Below are 19,864 nucleotides of genomic sequence, written 5' to 3' on the forward strand. Positions count from 1 at the left end.
GTGGATTGGTGAAATTAGGAGTGTCGGACTGGATGCCTTGCGTTATTTACTCCGGTTGTTTGCATTCCATGTTCTAATCTCGAAGTAGCTTATTCGGGTGGTAGATTTCCCCCATATCCTAGTTTAACACTACTACCTAATACCTTTAGTCGAGTCCACTTTGCTACAAGGCCAGGTCTCCAGTTAGAGGATATCGCCCTCTCTTCCTTCTTGATGACTAAGAGATAAAAATAAAAACAAATACGCGTGTATATAACATATATATATATATATATATATATATATAATATAGATATAGATAGACAATCTGTGTATGTATATATACACTTATATATAGGCGTGTCTGTGTGTGTACGTATGTAAATTTGTGTGTATATGGGGGTGTGCGCGTATTTTTCAAAACATTTCCGTAATAACTTTATTATAATTATTACCAAACTAAAAAAAACAACAACAAATAATGATACATATGTTTTTTTATTTAAACTATGAATTGAGTTTTCATTTAAAAGTACATTAGAAATAATAGTTAAACTGCTAGCTGCATTGTTCGTATTTTCTGCTGTTTTGTATATGTCTGAAGATGGCAGGTATTAGAGGTGAGTCATTGCTTTAGTTTTCAACATTTTTTCCAAGATTTTCCACCTATAACACTTTGTATCTTATTCTCAATACAACAGAATACACGAACAAACGCCAAAGAAATTAACTAAATATTTATTTCCACTCGTCAGCCATTGATTTTCGTTCAAATACATTTACTTGTTGCGTTTCTATAACAATAATAATAGTATTAGTATTTGTTTTTGTTGTTTAGCTCCTGGTCAGTCGTAATAGAAGATGTAGATATTTTAATCAAAAGCTTTCCAAGTATTATTTACCCTTTTTTGAGCATTGTTTACCCTCGGTTACATTATTCATAGCATTCTCTCTTGAAAAAAAATTTAGGCTGTGATTTAAGGGGTTTTTAGTTGATATTTCTAGCAGGCCGAGCCACTACTTAGAGGTTTCTTTGTTGACTTAATTTTTATTTCTGTTATTTTGGCACAATGCGAAGTGCGTTGAACAATATTCCATAATGATGGTTTAGCTTCGTGTCTGTTTGAAATGTTGAAGTTGATTTTTATCATTCATTCTTCAGTAAATAAGTAACCGTAAAAGATGAAGTCGATTTAATCAACTGTTTCCATCAACCAAGATTCTGTGGCCTTGTCATTAAAGTTACATATCAGTATTGCTTTTAGTTTGGCTACATTTAATCACAATGACTGCGAGAACACCGTGCCAAACAACAAGGGAGCCCCTTACGCAGCCTCTCAAAATTCTAGAAATAGCAGTCATATCTACCTCGAATCATATCCTAACGTTTTATAATGAAGGAAATGCTGGACTCAGTAGAGCCTGATATATATATATATATATATATATATATATAGGGATGGATTAGTCATGATTAGAACGTCTTTGATCATAGTTTTCCTCGATCCGAGCTAAATAACAACCACATATGAAGCTCGTCTAGCTCACCCTATTATGTTCTGAAGAAAATAGTGAACGTCAAACCATCACGTTTCTCCATCTAAAATATGAGACTTTGTTCCTAGTTGATAAAATAAAATATGTATTTTTGCTTTGTCACAATTGCCAACTTTGGTACTCTTACACCAAATACGAAAAACTGTTATTGACGAACCATTGGGACAGGTTCTACATGGTTGTTCACTCTGTTAGAAATAACAGCCAAATCTCGATCAAATTACGTCCTACCTTCTTTAAAAAAATGGTTTGTATATATTAGATAATGTTGTCCCAGGTAAACTTTTCCTGCCAAAAAAGATGGAATGGTAACAGCTTTATAGTCTTAGATCAAAATTGACTTGGGACGAAACAATTGATATTATTTGCCATTACCACAAATGTGACGGTGCTATCCGTACATTGGTGGTAAACTGGAGAATCAAAACAGTGGCTTGGTTTTGATTCTAGCTGTAGATTTTTAATTTCACTTACACGACTAGTAGCAGAACACGACTTTGAGCCATTTAAGATACTTTTGAATGGTCACTAAACCTATTAGAATAACCATCTTTTAATGTCCATCTTTGCTGGCATTGATTGGATGATCTGAAGGATCTGGTTGGTCCAAGGATTATATTGTGCTCCAATGCTTGCTTTGGCTTGGTTTCTAAGGTTGGATGTATCAGGTTATTAAGAATGAAATGTCTGATTTTCTTATACACCAAGTTAACTCTAATGTTTTATTCTGACAATTCTGTCTTACAACATTGAGGAGTTACATCATAACTTTTCGAAATGCAATTCATGGTGCCTGATTATATTGTGAGTTTTCTCTTGTAAATCAATTTTTGTGAACCCATGGATAGATAAAAAATTCGTATTGTTTATGAATATGAGTTCCATCGTGGAACCAATGCATCTCAGGCAGCTCAAAACATCAAAGAGGTGTTTGGTGAAGATATGGCAAATGAACACACTGTACGTCGATGGTGTGAAAAGTTCCAGTTTTGTGACTTTACTCTTGAAAATCAGCCCCATGGTAGACCTGATACAAAGGTGGATAATGATGAGCTGGAAACTGTACTGGAAGTGGATACATCTCAAAGTACGTATGAGTTAGCAGCAAAGTTTGATGTTTCCATTTGCAACTGTATTGGACCATCTGAAACAAATCGGCAAGGTAAAAAAGCTGTACAAGTGGGTACCACACGAACTGAACAAGCATCAAATGACACATTGTCCTGAAACTTGCTGTTCTTTACTGTCACAGCATAAAAGCGAACCATTTTTGCATCATATTAAGTGTGATGAAAAATGGATTCTTTTCAACAATAGTAAGCTTTCTGCACAGTAGTTGGATAGATGAAGTGTCAAAACACAATCCTAAAAAGAATATTCACTAAAAAAAGATAATGGTGTCTGTTTGGTGGTCCAGCGCTGGTGTCATCCACTACAGCTTCATGAGACCTGGTAAATCAATTACAGTGGATGTATACATCAACCAATTGGATGAAATGGTGAGTGAACTTGCAATTAAGCAACCAAGATTGGTCAACAGAGACAGGCCATTTCTCTTGCAAGGCAATGCTTGATCACATGTTGCACAAAGAACACTACTCAAGTTACAGTAACTGAACTTGGAAGTACTCTGTCCTCCATCATATTCATCAGACATTGCACCAACCGACTATCACGTTTTCCAGCCATTAAGACCTGCAAAAAACTTCATATCTGAAGAAGATGCAAAAACAGCCTTTCATGATTTCTTTATCTCTTGTTCTTCAGAATTCTCCACTGCCGGCATAAATAAGCTACCGATAAAATGGCAAAATTGTGTTGATGATTTAGATGCATACTTTGATTTACTTCATTGCTTTTTGTTGAGATAAAGTAAAATAAACTTTCAGTTCAAAATCAGACATTTCATTCTTACTGACCCGATATTTTCTAATGCCAACCCCTTTATAGCTTGTACTGGGTGCTATCATCAGAACTAATGAGATTGTCATGCAGCTCCCAAGATTAAGATCTTCAACTATGTGGGGCTACATTAGAGAGGGGAGGTAGCTTTATGCTAGGAGCTAAAAGGTTAAAAGTATGAGAGAAAGGAACAGAACAGGTCTTTTGCTGTAGAGGAGTCACATAACTACTCACATTATAGAAAAGAGATTAGGATATAAATCTCTTATCTTGCACTGACCTTTTAAAAGAGGCAATTGCACATTAGATAGATAATATAGTTCTAGATATACTTCTCCATCTTTGCATGCACAGGACTTAAATGTCTCTTCATATTCTCTCCTCCCATTGGCATGCTGGAATTAAAAGTGAAGAATCATCAGCTGAAATACTTGTGCACCTGGTTTAGGACCTCTCAAGCCTGTCACTTTTTTTTCTTTTTGACCACTTTTCCTGTGAGGAAGTGGAATTCAAAACAAACAGAGCTGAGATGGATACTACAAAGTATATCCTCCAGTGCTCTAGTACTCCACCTATTCTCTACTCTGAACTGGTTCTTCATTTATTGGCCCTGAAAGGATGAAGGTTGATCCAGGCATGATTTGAACTCAGAATGCAGAGAGCCAAAGTAAATACCATAAGGCATTCAACCTGATGTGCTAATGACTTAGCAAACTTGATGCTCGTATTTGCTATATGATATTGCAGAAGTCAGGATAGTTACAGATGGGTTGTCTTTTATCATAGGTTTGTTCAATCTGGTCTAACTTGGGTTAGCAACAATAATGACTTCACTCCCAGTGTTTGGTGTCTGATGTTGGTAACTGTAACAAAGGTGGATGAATAATAGACGAAATAGTTTCAGATACTTGAATTATCAGTTCTAATTTCAAATCTTTCTTGGTTATCTTTGACTTTCATTTCTCCAGTATCAACAAATTAACTAGCAGTCATACAACTGTTCATTCAGGACTTGGGACTATATAACAATAACACAAATTTAGTGTGTGAGGACGAGGAGAGGGGACATATTAACAAGCCATTAGCCTTTTGTGTTTTAATCTGTGAAGTTCAGAGTTTCAGTTCCTGGTTGTATTCAGTTTTACCACTTGTATCACTTGGAGTGGGGTGGAAGAATAAATGTTCTTTAGCTCTAGGCCAGTCCTGTTCAGGCAGACCTTTGTTCAAAAGCATTCCATTCATCTTTTTCAGGGGCATGTATAACTACATTTTCTGATGTATTCTTTCTTTATTTAAGACAGTTGGGTATGATATAAAGAAAGTTCACTGCTATTTCTAGCAGGTTGAATAACTACGTAAATTCTCCCTTAACATACATGTAGTGGATGTTAAATATAATTTATAAGTTTTGTTCATCTGACCAACCAAACTCATCATCATCATCATCATTTAACATCCGTTTTTCTTGCTGGCATGGGTTGGATGGTTTGACAGGATCAAACAAGCTGGAGGACGTATTGAACCCCAATGTTGAAAACTAACTTCTACACTACTGTACATAGTTGTTGGTTTATTTACATTGCAGTTGGTGAACAAATAATATAATTGGTTACATCAAGCTAATACTGTTCTTTTGCACATCCACATGTTCATTTTATTTTTTCATGTTTTTATTTGAATTGACTACTGCATACTCACACGAACCATCCATGTCCTTCTAACTGAATTGGATCACCTGATTCATGGATTTCTTACTCTACCCTTGGATTACATTACCTTTTAATTCATTCGGAGTATGATGTTTCTGCACCTTTGATTATGTGTGTTTGTGTATATTCTTGTGTTAGCAATTACATGATAATTGTCGGTAAGCATCCCCATCATACAAACAATGTTGTCCATCTCCAGTCTTCCATGCAAAGCATATCTGGCCATCAGGAAGCAATGCTTGGAATCAAGTGAACGGTGGCGATAGGAAGGCCATCTGGTGATGGAAAATATTGGCCTCAACAAATTCTGTCTGATCCATGCAATCATGGAAAAGTGGATGATGAAATGATAACAGTGATGATGATAACTACACTCAACATCAGGTTGAACTGCAGATTAATGTGAAGTTTATATTAAATCTTATAGTGACTGAATGATGTCTATGATTGTCAGTTCTATAGATTTAACACCAGTGCTTGACTTTTACAACTAAGTGACCCTAGTCACTATCTTCAATACAATTTCATCTTTGAACATCATATTAGTCTCACCATTGGTCATTGTTTAATTGATTCCCGTGACAAAGCTGTACATCCACAATGCTGTTTTTTTCTAAACTTCTAATGGTGATTCTCAATTAGTCTAATTCCTCACTCTTGGTTAGACCTGCTTAGGGCAAAACTTAGCAGTATAGCTCTTTTGATCATTGGGGTATGTAAACCCCTTTATCTCCACATGTTACTTATTTTATTAATCCCCATGTGGAAAGAAAGGCAATGCACAATATACAACAGCAGAATGTAAATGAATGTGTGGTTGTGAAATTTGTTTCTGAACCGTATAACTTCTGCTTTAGTCCCACTGTGCAGCACCTTGAGCAAGTGTCTACTATTAAAACTCCAGGCCATATAAAACCTTGTGAATAGATTTGGTAGATGAAAACTGAAAAAAAAAAAAACCCTGTTTGTGTGTGTGTGTGCTTGCATTCCCTTATCATCTTGACATATGATGATGCATTCCTTTATTATCTTGACAATTGTAAACAAGTGTCACTGTCATCCAAGCAGTGTTGTTTGTTCCTAGTCTTTCATGAAAACATGTCTGGCCAAGAGGAAATATTTATCTTATTGAGAAACAGATGAATGTTAGCAACAGGAAGGACATCATACCATAGAAAGTCAGCCATAACAAATTCTGTCTGATCTATGCTAGCATGGAGAAAAGGACACTAAAATGATGACAATGACACATGGCACTGGACTAGATGTCTTTAGTCTTGCTCTTCAGCCTCTGCACAACCTCCCATTGTATTAAATGTTAACAACTGGATCTACTTCACACTGAATTTATCTGAAGTGCACAGCAGCTGTACTTGGTAATATTTCATAGCAACTAAAAAATGTTTGGCTTTTTTTTTGTTTGAGTTCTATTTATTTTATTTATTTGTTTTTGTTACTGTTCTTCCTCTTCACGCAACTGCACACTGAGACAATGAATTAGCTCAAACAGTTGCCAAACTGTTTGAGCTAATTGCTACAGCCATGGAGTAGAGGCCATTTCACCCTCACTTCAACTATATTTATTCTGACAGTGTCAATAAAAACTTTTAACAATAAATCTGTTGGTGGCAATAGAAGCATCACAATTTGAATTGCTGGTATCAATTCAAAGATGTATTTGTTTGTCTAATTGTAACATGTCTAACATTCCTTCCACACACCCCTACTTTAGTCATGATTCATTCAGTCTCACTACACATCCTTGTATCTTTGTATCTAATTTATATGCTGTTCTTCTCTAAAGCTGCACTCGTGACAAACCACTCCTTTTTATTGTGGAACCATGTTTTATGTTAGTTCCATCTTCCACATTTATTATTGTTTCTCTACTACTTAAATTCGTTTTCTAATTGTCTACTTAAATCAGGCCTCATCAGCAACTTCAACATCCATTTAACTCTTTAGTATTCAGATTACTGTTAAATGTAGTGCTTATTTATTCACATTGTTTTCAATTAATTATATTTTGTTTTGTAGTTTTGAGAATGACATTGTATGGTAGGTGTGAGAAGCTAGATCTGGATGGTTTGAACATAAAACAAGTAGACTATTTTGGCTGGATATGGTCAGTTTAAAAGCCAAAGGGTTAAGTCTTATCTTTTCCAAGTTGTAAAAACTAACGAAACACTCAATAGTTATGCAGTGCTCCTACTGTGGATTATATATATATATATTTTAAGCTCTTATATGTTCTCTGTCTAGTTGATGGTGCTAGTTAGTCATTCTTGAAAGGGTCGGTCTTGACTCAAGACACTTGTCCAGTGTGTCTCAAAATTTTTCATAATTTCCTACCTTTGACTGCCATCTATGTTGGAGCCTTTGTTAGAAATCAAACTTTCTATAAACTAGTTTAGTATGTCTGTATGACCATAGCTACAAGCAAACTGTGTGGCACTGAGAAGATAGTATACAAATGTCAGCGGGTTGTGTGTAGCTGAGGGCTGTGAGGAACCATGGGAAAGGATTGGGGAGCGGGATTTTGTGGTGGTGAGCAAAGTTATGCACAGAGTGATGTGTCATTATAAACAGGGTTGTAACTAGTTGCGGACAGGGTTATATGTGGTTGTGGGCAGTATTTGGGTGTATATTTGTGAATGTGAGCAGAGCACTGCTTATGCATGCGCGTGCATGTGTGTCAGTAGAGTATTTGATTAAAAATGAGAGAGTGAATACTTTTTATTTAACAATGTTCTGTTACCAACTATGATAACATTAATCTTTTTTTCTTTTTCATATTTCCTTCTGTGTTTTGAATCCTAGCGTGAGTATTATTGCTTTTATTCTCCTATTAATGTTCATGTAACTTTGTTGATTTTGAAGGGTCTGAGTTTACATCTCATTCCTGGTATTGCATGTAATGTTCTTGGGGAAAGATATTGAACTTTATTTCTCCTAGTCTCAGACATTGTAGTTTTCCTGGATTACAATATGGCTGTTGATTAGTAATATTTCCTGGTTGGCATTGTGAAGGTGCCTTTGTATTGTGTATGTAAACATGAAGGAAGGGCAGCACCCACAACCTGAGTAAGAACTCTGAGACTAATGGTCGAGAAAGGGAGCAGGAAACCTTGATATAGATTACTTTCATAGGAAGCATAACATAAAGATATTGTGTTGTTCTCAGATCAGTGACCTGGTCTGAATCCCAGAAACTACATGGACTCTGCTAAAGGCACCCAAGGGTTGGATGATGATGTTAAACAGGGTAATAGATTTTTTTGTTGAATTAATTTTATTCACAGGTCAACCTTTGGCTAAGATAAAAGGCACTCACTCAAAGTGCTCTTCAATGGGTTTGAACTCCTCAAAAGCATTGATGAGGAGTTATGTATAGTCTAACCAGAGAGATGAGCTGACGTGTGTGTGTGTGTGTTAGGTGGCACATAGTTCACTGTGCTCAAGCTATTTCTATGATTCGTACGGGACCATTCCATATGGGCTTGTTTGCCAGATTGAGGATTTCCTTCTCCTTTTCTTACACCAGTCTCTGAGCAATGTAGAGGATCATGGGTGCTATCTTTCCCACTGACTAAAATATTGTGTGTACGTGTTTATGTATGTATATATACGTTTATATGTGCATAAATATCAAGACTATGAAAATGAGTGCTCAACACCTCATTGGTGGATAAAGATTCTTTATTTGTTGATTAAGGCTACCATTGGTTTCATGTTAATGAAGCCCTTAACAATTATCCAGCTCATTACATGGATCATCGGTGTTCATCTCCATTCTGGACTTGATAATTGTTTAGGGCTTTCTTTACATGAAAAATCAATGGTAGCTTTAACCACAAATATATATCTATATCTATCTGTCTGTCAATCAATCAATCAGCACTATATCTTCGACAGATGTGTGGGGACTACCAAAATTGACAAACATTTGAAAGCTGTTTCTTGCAGTTTTGATAACCTGTTTTCCTTCAAGAACCTCATCAACTGATATTGTTTATTCCTTCTCATATAATCAATACTTTTAATTAACTTGGTAATGATCACTGTATAAAATATGTCAATGTTAACTGTTGTTTTTTTTTCTTCTCACTACATATTTATTTCCATTTAGCTTTTTTACACTCCATATATTGATTATATTATCATTAAAACTACCTTAATACAAAAGCATGTATTTCATTCCTGATTAAGTGGTTAGTTTTAGGAGAGAGATTCAGCTGTAAAAATTCATGCTCTGATGAATTTTTATAATTTATTTGAATATCACTATTTAAAATTTATTTTTCTATGTTGGAAAACATTAGGAAAATTAATATATTATACATAAAATATCATGCAATATTAGTGTGTAAAACCCAATATTGCGAGTTCTTTGATGTTTCTAAGCAAAGTTTTTAAGGGTCTGATAGTTTTTCAGATTTGTACATTTTTATATTGTTTGGTATACTGTTATTGTACCTTACTACTAACTACTCAACTATAATGTACAAGCCCCTTGGAGAGTTTCACCAGCCAATGAACAAACCTCTATGTGGTTGCTTGGTCTGTTGAAAATACCAGCTGAATCTCCTTTAAATCTTAGAAAAAGAGGGAAGCATTATATAACAGTTTCGATTTTTTGGCACAAGACCAGAAATTTCAGGGGAGGGTGTGTAAGTCAATTACATTGACCCCAGTGTTTTGTCAACCCCAAAATGATGAAAGGCAAAATCAACCTTGGTGGAATTTGAACTCAAAACGTAAAGACAGACAAAATGCCATTAAGCATTTTCCCTGGCATGCTAACAATTCTGCCAGCTCACCATCCTAAGGATGTTTTTAATAATATCATCATAGGCACAACTTTGCCTTTTGTCATTTCAAAGTCATCATCATCATCATCGTTTAATGTCTGCTATCCATGCTGGCATGAGTTGGACTGTTTGACTGAGGACTGGCAAGTCAGGAGGCTGCACCAGGCTCCTATCTGATTTGGTATGGTTTCTACAGCTGGATGCCCTTCATAATGCCAACCACTCCAAGAGTGTAGTGGGTGCTTTTTATGTGCTATTGGCATGGAGGCCAGTCAGGTGGCACTGGCATCGACCATGTTCAAATTGTGCTTTTTTACATGCCACTGGCATGGAAGCCACTCAGGTGGCACTGGCATCGACCACACTCGAATGGTGTTAGATGCCACCTGCATGGGGGCCTGTCCGGCAGCACTGGCATCAACCACACTTGAATGGTGCTTTTCATGTGCCACTAGCACAGGAGCCAGTCAGGTGGCACTGGCATTGACCAAAATAAAATACCAGTCGGACACTGGGGTAGATGTAACCAACTTATTCCTTCCCAAAACTTGCTAGCCTTGTACCAAAATTTGAAAGCATTATTATCATACAATGATATATTTAAACTAGTGTCTTCATTTTGGTTGTTTTTATCTCACTTTGGCCGTTGTACTCTCCAGCATTCTTCAGGTGCCTGTCATATTTAGTCACATTCTCAGTATTTGTGGATAAATTTTTTACTAAATTCACAGGAGTAGATTGTTGTTATTCTATTGTCTATACCGAGGATATTCCCCTGTTAGTTATTCTCTTACTTGTAATGTTTCTTTTTATCTTAGACTGTGGCCATGCTGGAGCACCACCTTAGGTGGTTTTTTGAATTGAATAAATTGACCCCAATACTTTTTTTTTTAAACCTTGTATTTATTCTGTTGGTCTTTTGTCAAACCACTAAGTTACAGGGACGTAAGCATACCAGCACCGGTTGTCAAGTGGTGGTGTGGAATAAACAAACACATGACAGGCTTCTTTCAGTTTCCATCTACCAAATCCACTCACAAAGTTTTGGTCAGCTCAAGGTTATAGTAGAAAATACTTGCCCAAGGTGCCATGCAGTGGGACTGAACCCGAAACTGTGTGATTGGGAAGCAAACCTCTTAACCACACAGCCATGCTTGTTTGCACATTTTGCTCAAACCAAGGTACATGTTGTTTGACTGGCTTAAGAATGGAACCCACATCCACTTGCTAAACTATTTCACTTAATACCTGACATTAAGCTCTTTTGATACCAGCCCTCCCCAGGTAACCCATGTTACTATGATACAAAACATCTAATTTTAAAGTTTTTATATGTGAATTAGACTCTTCTATCATAGTTATTTGTAAGAATTTTTTTTTAAGCTACATTTCAAACACCTTAATGATAAAGTCCAGTTATTTTACTTAAACCCTCCAAATTCTTAATTAGTTTCAAAATTAATTGAAATACAGACAGTGAATTTCATTTGAAATATAACAATGAAAGGGTCAATTAATGCTTGTGTTTACTATCCTACTGTCTTGCATGTTAGCATATAGCAACACAGTTGTAGCTGTATTGAATTCCTAATCATGGGACCAATAGTTGTCTAGCCTTTACTGTTATTGTCTCTGTTGACTGTCTGAACACTTTTGATACCATATTTTCAATTGAAACACTCCTGCTATTTCAGTTAATTTACAAAAAAAAACAAAAAAACCTAAGACTTTAGTAAGACAACTTAGTTATTATTAAGCTGGTGCATGAAAGATAAATTTACATGAAATTTTGATGGGATGTTTTAATGCAGATCATTTTAAACAGGATATTTTATCAGAGAATCAGGAGTGGTCACAGGCAGGATGATACAAGTAATGAAGAATTTAGTAAATCTAACTTTATTATTATTATTATTAAGCTGATGTATGGAACATAAATTAACATAGAGTTTTGATGGAAATGTTTTAATTTACATTTTGTATTTGTTTTGAAAGATTCTTGATCTGAAAACGTGTGTTGAAACAGTTATTGTTATACTTGGAGATGGTCATATTTTGCCAATTAAATACAGTACTATATATTATATAACCATATTGTTATACTGAAGGATGGTCGTATTTTGCCAATGAAACATACTATATGTTTGGTCTTTACTTCAGCTTTATTATTATTATTTTTGTTTCTTTGTCAAAGCTCTTTCATCACACATCCTGTGACCTCTTTAGTTCCTTATCTTACAGAAAAACAAAATGGACTAAGCAAAACAAAAGGGGACACATGAGATAGTCATTGAAGAGCTCACAGGATGTATGATGAAAGAGCTTTGACAAAGAAACAAAAATAATAATAATAAAGCTGAAGTAAAGACCAAACATATAGTATGTTTCATTGGCAAAATACGACCATCCTTCAGTATAACAATATGGTTTTAATCCAGACCACTTTAAACAGGAAGTTTATACCAGAGAACCAGGGCTGGTGTCAGGCAGGTTGATATCAAAAGGGTTAAATATGTATTATTACCATAATCAAGAAAGTATAATGGATGCTTGTGGTTCTGATTTTTCTCTTTCTATTTTCCAGGTTAGTTGGATTGGCTTTTGTTGCCGCTGTTGGCATATGTCTTGTTGTGCTGGGATGTGCCCTCCCCACCTTCAAGTATGTAACTATAATTTTTTTTTTATTATCTATTTATATATATGTTTTGATAACAGGAATTAAAAAGTCTCCTTGACCTCCTTTTGTTTTATGCTCACAAAGTGAAAGTGAAAATTTTTTTGTAAGCAGCCATTGAAATTTAGAAAAAAATATTTTTAGAATCATAATCTCCATATTTTTAGACATAGGATCCCAACTCTCAATATATATTTGCAAAAAAAAAAAAAAACAGTTAGTAAAATATGGGGGTAGGTTTAAAAATTTGAACAACTGGGTTTTGTTTTTATTCTTTTGTTTCATTTATTAGATGTGGCCATGCAGGAATACCACCTTGAAGAATTAACTTGGTGAAATTGACCCTTGTACTTTTTAAAATTATCTTAATGTTTAGTATTTATTCTACCAACTTCTTTTGGTAAACCATTAAGTCATGAGGACAAAACCAAACACTGATTCACAAGCTTTGTGGGGACAAACATAAAGACATACCTCCAAGGAGAAATAAACAGCAATTAGCATATTGGCATTCATATCTACTGGCACATATTAAGAATGAATGTGCACATCATCGTTCTGATTCTCATTCTTTTATGTCCTCATATCATTGTTATTACCAGCATCATTTCCTCTGCTGGCGTGGATTGAACAGTTTGACCGGAGCTGTCGAGGCTCCAGTTGTCTGTTTTGGCATAATTTCTAGTTGGATGCCCTTCCTAATGCCAACAACTTCACAGAGTGAGCTGGATGCTTCTATGTGGCACTAGCACGAGTGTATTGCACATGGCACTGGTATGATACATTTTGCATCACACCATAAGTGCATTTCATGTCACCAGCATCAGTGCATTTTACATCACACAAGCACAAGTGCATTTTATGTGGCACCAATACATGCATTTTATGTAGCACCAGCACAAATGCATTTTACATGGCACCAGCACAAGTGCATTTTATGTGGCACTTGCACCTGCAAGACAAAGACCTCTCAGGTGGGAGAGGAAGTGAGAGCATGGCCATAAAGGACATACCTGTATGTATGGACAGCTGTGATTTTACTTAGCTTGATCTATCTTCTCAAATTCAGCAAATCACCAGAGGTCTCAGTCCCTTGTCATCTCATAATAAATATTGACTTGACAGGCATCAGCAAATAATTTTGTATGCTGAATACTGTAAACAGGATTGACTGTTCTTGTTTAGATCAGAGGTGCAGGAATAGCTTTGACTAAGAAACACAATGTTTCAAATACTGGTATCTCAAAGTCTCTTTACTTCGCTGAATCAAGTGTTTTGTCAATACATGTTGTATAAAGGGAGAAGTGACAAGTTGTTTTCTGAAGGGTTGGTAAAACAGTGATTGGCATTGTTATATTTAAATCTAATGGAATATATTAAGAGTAAAATACGTATATCATTCTTTTGATTCTTGCTATTTTACATATCATCTGTGTGTGTATATATATATATAAGAGATAATGGTGTCATTGAGACCCAAAGGTGTCAGGTAATGCTGAATAAGTGCTATAGACAGACCATAATTAAGTTCCAGATTCGGTAATATTGCGAATAAAGGGTTCAACGTTGGTTCTATGTCAGCGTGTGTATATAAGAATTTTTTTGTGTAATAAGATAAAAAACCAAGGCTGTATAGATATTAGATCATTTATAGATAGGAGGTCTTACAGTTGTTTCTAGGATATTAATTAATAATATTATTAATTAATATCCTAGAAACAGCTGTAAGACTTATCTATAAATGCTCTAATATCTATACAGCCTTGGTTTTTTATCTTATTACACAAAAAATTCTTATATATATCATCATCATCGTTTAACGTCTGCTTTCCATGCTAGCATGGGCTGAACAGTTTGACATGGAGCTGCCTAGCAGGGATCTGACCAGACTCCAACTGTCTGTTGTGGCATGGTTTGTTTTGATGGCTGGATGCCCTTCCTGACATACATGCATACTCACACATGCTTGTGACAGGTTTCCACACAGTTTACATCTACCAAATTCACTCACTAGACATTGGTCAATCCAAGAGGCTATAGTAGAAGGCACTTGCCCAAGGTGCTGTACAGTGGTACTGAACTCAAGACCACATGGTTGCAAAGCAAACTTCTTAACCACACAATTATACTTGAAAAAGAAGAAAGAAAGAGGTGGTGTGCCTATTTGACACGTCTGACTAGACATGGTTGAAATAGTATTATTTCCACTTTCATTTTGTGATCACAACCCGGAAGAATATCTCTACGTTGCTCTTATGACGTGGACGTGTGTGTAATCTGAATCAGCGGTAATATTTTAAAGGGGAGTAACTCTCTAGAAGGATTGTAACTCATTATTATTTACCGTTCATGTTCTCTGCTGGCATGGCTTGATCGTTTGACGGAACGCAATGTGCCCCAGACTGCATTGGCATGGTTTTTGTATGTCCTGATACCCCTTTCTAATGCCAACCACTTAACAGCATGTGCTGTGCCTTTATTCGTTACACTAGCATTAGTGATGTCTCTATGCAGCGTGCAAGATTTTGGGGCTGTAGTAGAGAGGGAGATGGTAATATACTGAGGATATAAAGGATATTAGTATAAGTGACAGAGAGTAGGTGATGGACCCTTATTCTAGACTGGGTTTCCTCGATTTGCACAGACGTTCCTCCAATAGTCCATGTCCACCATTGTCGACTTCAACTTGGGAACTAATAATCTGCTGTTGACTGCTGCTGTGGTCATGCATTTGGTTCCCAGAGTAGCAAATCCCAGATGCATTCATTCTTGGCCCAGTAGCCATGCCCAGCTTCTGCAATCATGCATTTGGTTCCCAGAGTAACACATCCCTGATGCATTCATTCCTGGCCAGCTGGTAGCCATGCCCAGCTAAATAGAGTCTTCTGGCTCTGAGCCTCTCTGGGAGAATGTCCCTGTAGATGTCTTTATTGGTTACCTTCTGTTGCATGTTGGAGTAAGTGGGTGTAGCATCCATCCAGTCATTCCTGCAACATTTGATGGGCTAAGTCCTAAATATTGACTAAATGTTTTAAACGCAGTCACCTGTTACCAACAGAAGAATAAAATATATGAAAATAGATGTGAAATATAGCTGAAATAAAAGCAAGAGGTGAGTCAAGGATAGAATGTTTGTTGAAGTGAAATATAGATTTTGATAATTCTAGTTTGCCGAAAACAACTAAACTGTAAATTTTCTTTTCTTTCTCCAGCAACTGGTGGCCCATGTTTGTTCTGATATTCTACTTCCTGTCGCCACTTCCCACAGTAATCTCACGACGTAACTCACAGAGTTTTGACTCCAGCAGCAATGCCTGTGCTGAACTGTCCATCTTTCTGACCACAGGCATTATCATATCTGCCATAGGGCTCCCTCTCGTATTAGCACATGTGGCTGTGGTAAGTTAGCCAACTTCAATAATCTTTGCCAGTTTTTATCATTATCTAGGGAATGCAAGTATTTTGAAAAGGCATAGCTTGCGTTCAGCCACCCTGCCAGAGATATGGCAAAGTCATAGGACTACAGCATGGCGGATTGTTAAGAGGTAACAGAAAAGTTCAACTGAGCCAACACTACCTCTTACAAGAATCAAATGTTTCAAAAAAATATACAATTTTCAGAATAACTGTGGAATTTCCATGGGCACTGCTAGTTACTACTACTGCTACTACTACTACTATGAGCTGGTGGCAAGATCATTAACATGCTAGACAAAATGCATAACAGCATGGCTCCCAGCTCTTAACTTTCTGAGTTCAAGTACTACCTAGGTTGACTTTGCTTTTCATTCTTTTTGCTGTCACTAAAATAAAGTACCAGTCAATCACTAGGGTTGATGTAATTGAATTCCTTCTCCCTTCCACATTGCTGGCCTTGTTCTAGAATTAGAAAGATTTATTATGACTATGGATTAGCAGAATCATTAGAGTATCAGAGAAAGATTTTGCAGTATTTCTTCTAGCTCTGAGTTTCAAATTCCACATAGGTTTGCTTTGCCTTTCATCTCTCTTTGGTCAGTAAAATAGAGTACGAGCCGAGCACTGTCATTCGATATAATCAACTATTCCCCTCACCTAAATTTCAGACTTAGCTCTATGTTAGAAACAGTTATTATTATCACTCTTAAAGTGACAGTTTAGTAGAATCAGTAAAACAAGTTATTATGTATACCTCCTTATTTTGTGAGATCAAAGTCCACCTAGGTTGACTTTGCCTGTCATTCTTCCAGTGGCTAATAAAATAAATAAAATCTGTCAAATACTAGGTCATCTTAAAAATTCTCTCCCTGTTATGTGAAAGATCATTATTAGTAGCTGTACTGTTGAATCATTGAGGCATATTTAAATTGACTTGTTTTTGTCCCCTTTTTTTATGGTGGACTCTAGAAAAAGGGGCTATGTCCATGGCTTTTTACATGTATCTGAGACTGGTAACATTGATGTATAAAATGTTCTGGAACAAATACGAGTTGATGACTACAGGAAAACATGAACAGGGAGGGAATACCAAGGAGAAATGTTTTGGACCAGAAAGACTGGATGTAGTGGTTTGTGAGGCATTTGGGATTGATGAAGGGTAGGACACTAAGGGTCTCAAGAAGAGGAGAGATTAGTGAATTGGTGTACCCAAACGAAGGTGACATGTTATCAGCCAGCTCTGAGGAGCAGAAGGGGGAAGTGACCACGCTCCAGCCTTTGAACCTGAGGTCAGAGTGTATTGTGACTAACCTTTTGATAATCATTTGGATGGCTTCATTTTGGTACTGCCTAAGATGTATTAACAGCACCATCCCTGATGTGCAGACAGTATTGAGTATTGCATAGGGTTAATACTTTTGTTATTGTCTTGGCAATGTGCTGGGTCACTTTGATGCAAAGGTTAAAGCATAGTTGTCTGCATTATGAAATACATGGTTCTTGTCCTATGGACAGTTTTGCACTTTTCCTTTTAGGCAATGAATTGCCAAGTTGGTAGAGCATCAAATAAATTGCCTTGTGGTATTCATCCTGGTTCTCTGCACACTGATTTCAAATCATGCTGAAATCAACTTTACCTTTTATCCTTTCAAAGTGGATGAATAAAGACTCAGTCATTTACTAGAATTTATTATCCCCCGCACCACCACCACCACCACCACTTTATTCTCTCCCTCTCAGAAATCATCAGCTGTAGTCAGATTTGGAGAGAAGTAGGTGCTCTGCCAGGCTAAAAATGCTCATGACATGCTGTATGTCATCATGGCACTCCTATGACTCTAACAGGAGTTGAGGATCCAAGGTGAGGTAAAGGAAGTTTTGACAATACTGTCCATTAATTCCCCTTTTGGGCTTTCTGTTTTCTACATTAAGACACATGATCTAAAGACAGTCTTTTATTCTTTTGCAACTAAAGACAATATAAGTTAAAGGTTATGAATTACTTTACATTATATTGTTTAGTATAACTTGATATGTAAACTATTTGTTTTTTCTCTGTGTTTCAGATCAAATGGGGTGCATGTGCACTGGTATTGGCTGGGAACATAATTGTCTTCATCACAATACTTGGTTATTTCATTGTGTTTTCCAGTGACGAGTTTGACTACAACATGTGGTGTTAGCTGTTGGCTAAACAAAGTCATCACCATCAACACCACCACCAACACCATCAACCACAAGCTTGGTTTGAAAGAAAGAACAAGCCATAGCAAGCAAGCATCATGGAAATTATTCATGCCTCACTCCACCCTCTTAAGCCTGGGTTTTCTATTGTTTTTAAAGCAAGATGATGTTCTAGAGAAACTGGGTGTTTCTTTAAAACTTTGATCTGCCTTTATGATTGACTTTAAAACATCCACCAGCAAAACCCACTCTATACATACATACATGTTTATATTATATATATATATAGACATGTAAAATACATATGTAATATATATATATGTATATACATATGTAATATATATATATGTATACACATACAAAATGCATATGTAATATATATATATATATATATATATATACAAACACATACACACACATAAAATACATATGTAATATATATATATATATAATATGCAATATATATGATATACATAAAATATATAATATAATATATATATATAATGAATAATTAGTTACACAAAGGTGTAAAATTGAGAAAAGGACAGGTACTCTATATGGTGAAATAGAGTGGTATATGATCTTTTTCAAAGCTGAAATCTTACTGGTCATTACTCAGAGTTTCCTGTTGTTTTTGTTCATCTAGTGAGTAGTGATAATAACTGTGCTGGGTTTTATTTATACATGGAATATTCTACTGCCAAAACTAATTAACATAAACATGAAAAAAAAAAAAAAGAAATGAATAAAAATTACAAAATTTTGAAAATGTGAAAGACCAGCAAAATCGCAAGGATTGGTAGTTTTTGTGAAGGCAGATGTTAATGCCACCGGCTAAGGTGTGTGGTGACTCCTGGGTATATAACAGAAAGCAAATTATGGGCTAGGATTGGTCGAACCATATGACAAGTTGAGCTCATAGGGCAAGGTGAAAATTGTGGGTGTGACACTCTGATTGGTTGAGCCATGATCATAAAACAGGGAACAAATTATTTGGTATGCTTGTGTGGGTGCATGTACAAGATAAAATAAATATAACAATAACTGAAAAATTATCTGAATAAAAGAAAATAAAAGTGAAGATAAGATAAGATAAGATTATGATTAAAATAAAAGACAAGGTAGAGGACTCATTTAGCATATATATATATATATATATATATATATATATATATATATATATATATATATATATATATAGATAGATAGATATATGGTGTGTGAGGAAACATACATACACAGATTCTTATAGCTTTTGTATGCTTCTTTTATTCAATGTTTTTGTTAACTAGGTTTCCAAGTAAAATGTATACCAACTGTGAAATTCAAATTCCCATTGAGGTTATCACCAGTTACTTGATTAATAGAAACAGTAAACTCTGAATAGCACCATGCAAGATTTCAGCTCTGAATAAATTTTATGGTGTGTTTGATAATGAATGTTATGATAATGATTATTATTATAATTTTTTTTATTTTATAAAAAGCAAACTACTACTTGATAAATGCTTGAGGTGGAAGAGTGTAAAATCTTTTGAAATGTGTGTCAGTGTGTGTGTGTGTGCATATATATATATATAATATATATATATATATATATAATTATGTGTGTGTATGTGTGCTAACAAGGA

At 35.7% G+C, this 19,864-nt stretch overlaps 1 protein-coding gene across 1 annotated transcript; it reads left to right on the top strand.

Moving 5' to 3' along the window:
* Positions 1 to 583: 583 nt before the first annotated feature.
* LOC115214360 (leptin receptor gene-related protein) lies at positions 584 to 18,548 on the top strand. The gene is made up of 5 exons (XM_029783554.2): positions 584 to 599; positions 3,304 to 3,397; positions 12,543 to 12,617; positions 15,845 to 16,031; positions 18,116 to 18,548. Exons 1-5 carry the CDS (start codon positions 584 to 586, stop codon positions 18,230 to 18,232), a joined length of 489 nt encoding a protein of 162 aa, XP_029639414.1. The 3' UTR covers positions 18,233 to 18,548.
* The last annotated feature ends 1,316 nt before the right edge of the window (positions 18,549 to 19,864 follow it).

This window comes from Octopus sinensis, linkage group LG7 (assembly GCF_006345805.1).
Source record: "Octopus sinensis linkage group LG7, ASM634580v1, whole genome shotgun sequence".
NCBI classification, from domain to species: Eukaryota; Metazoa; Mollusca; class Cephalopoda; order Octopoda; family Octopodidae; genus Octopus; species Octopus sinensis.

What these genes read in the sequence shown, in the direction of transcription:
- LOC115214360 (XM_029783554.2), top strand. An exon ending in GATTTACTTCATTGCTTTTT is followed by an intron (nt 3,398 to 12,542) that starts GTTGAGATAAAG and finishes TCTATTTTCCAG; the next exon opens with GTTAGTTGGATTGGCTTTTG. An exon ending in TGTGCCCTCCCCACCTTCAA is followed by an intron (nt 12,618 to 15,844) that starts GTATGTAACTAT and finishes TTCTTTCTCCAG; the next exon opens with CAACTGGTGGCCCATGTTTG.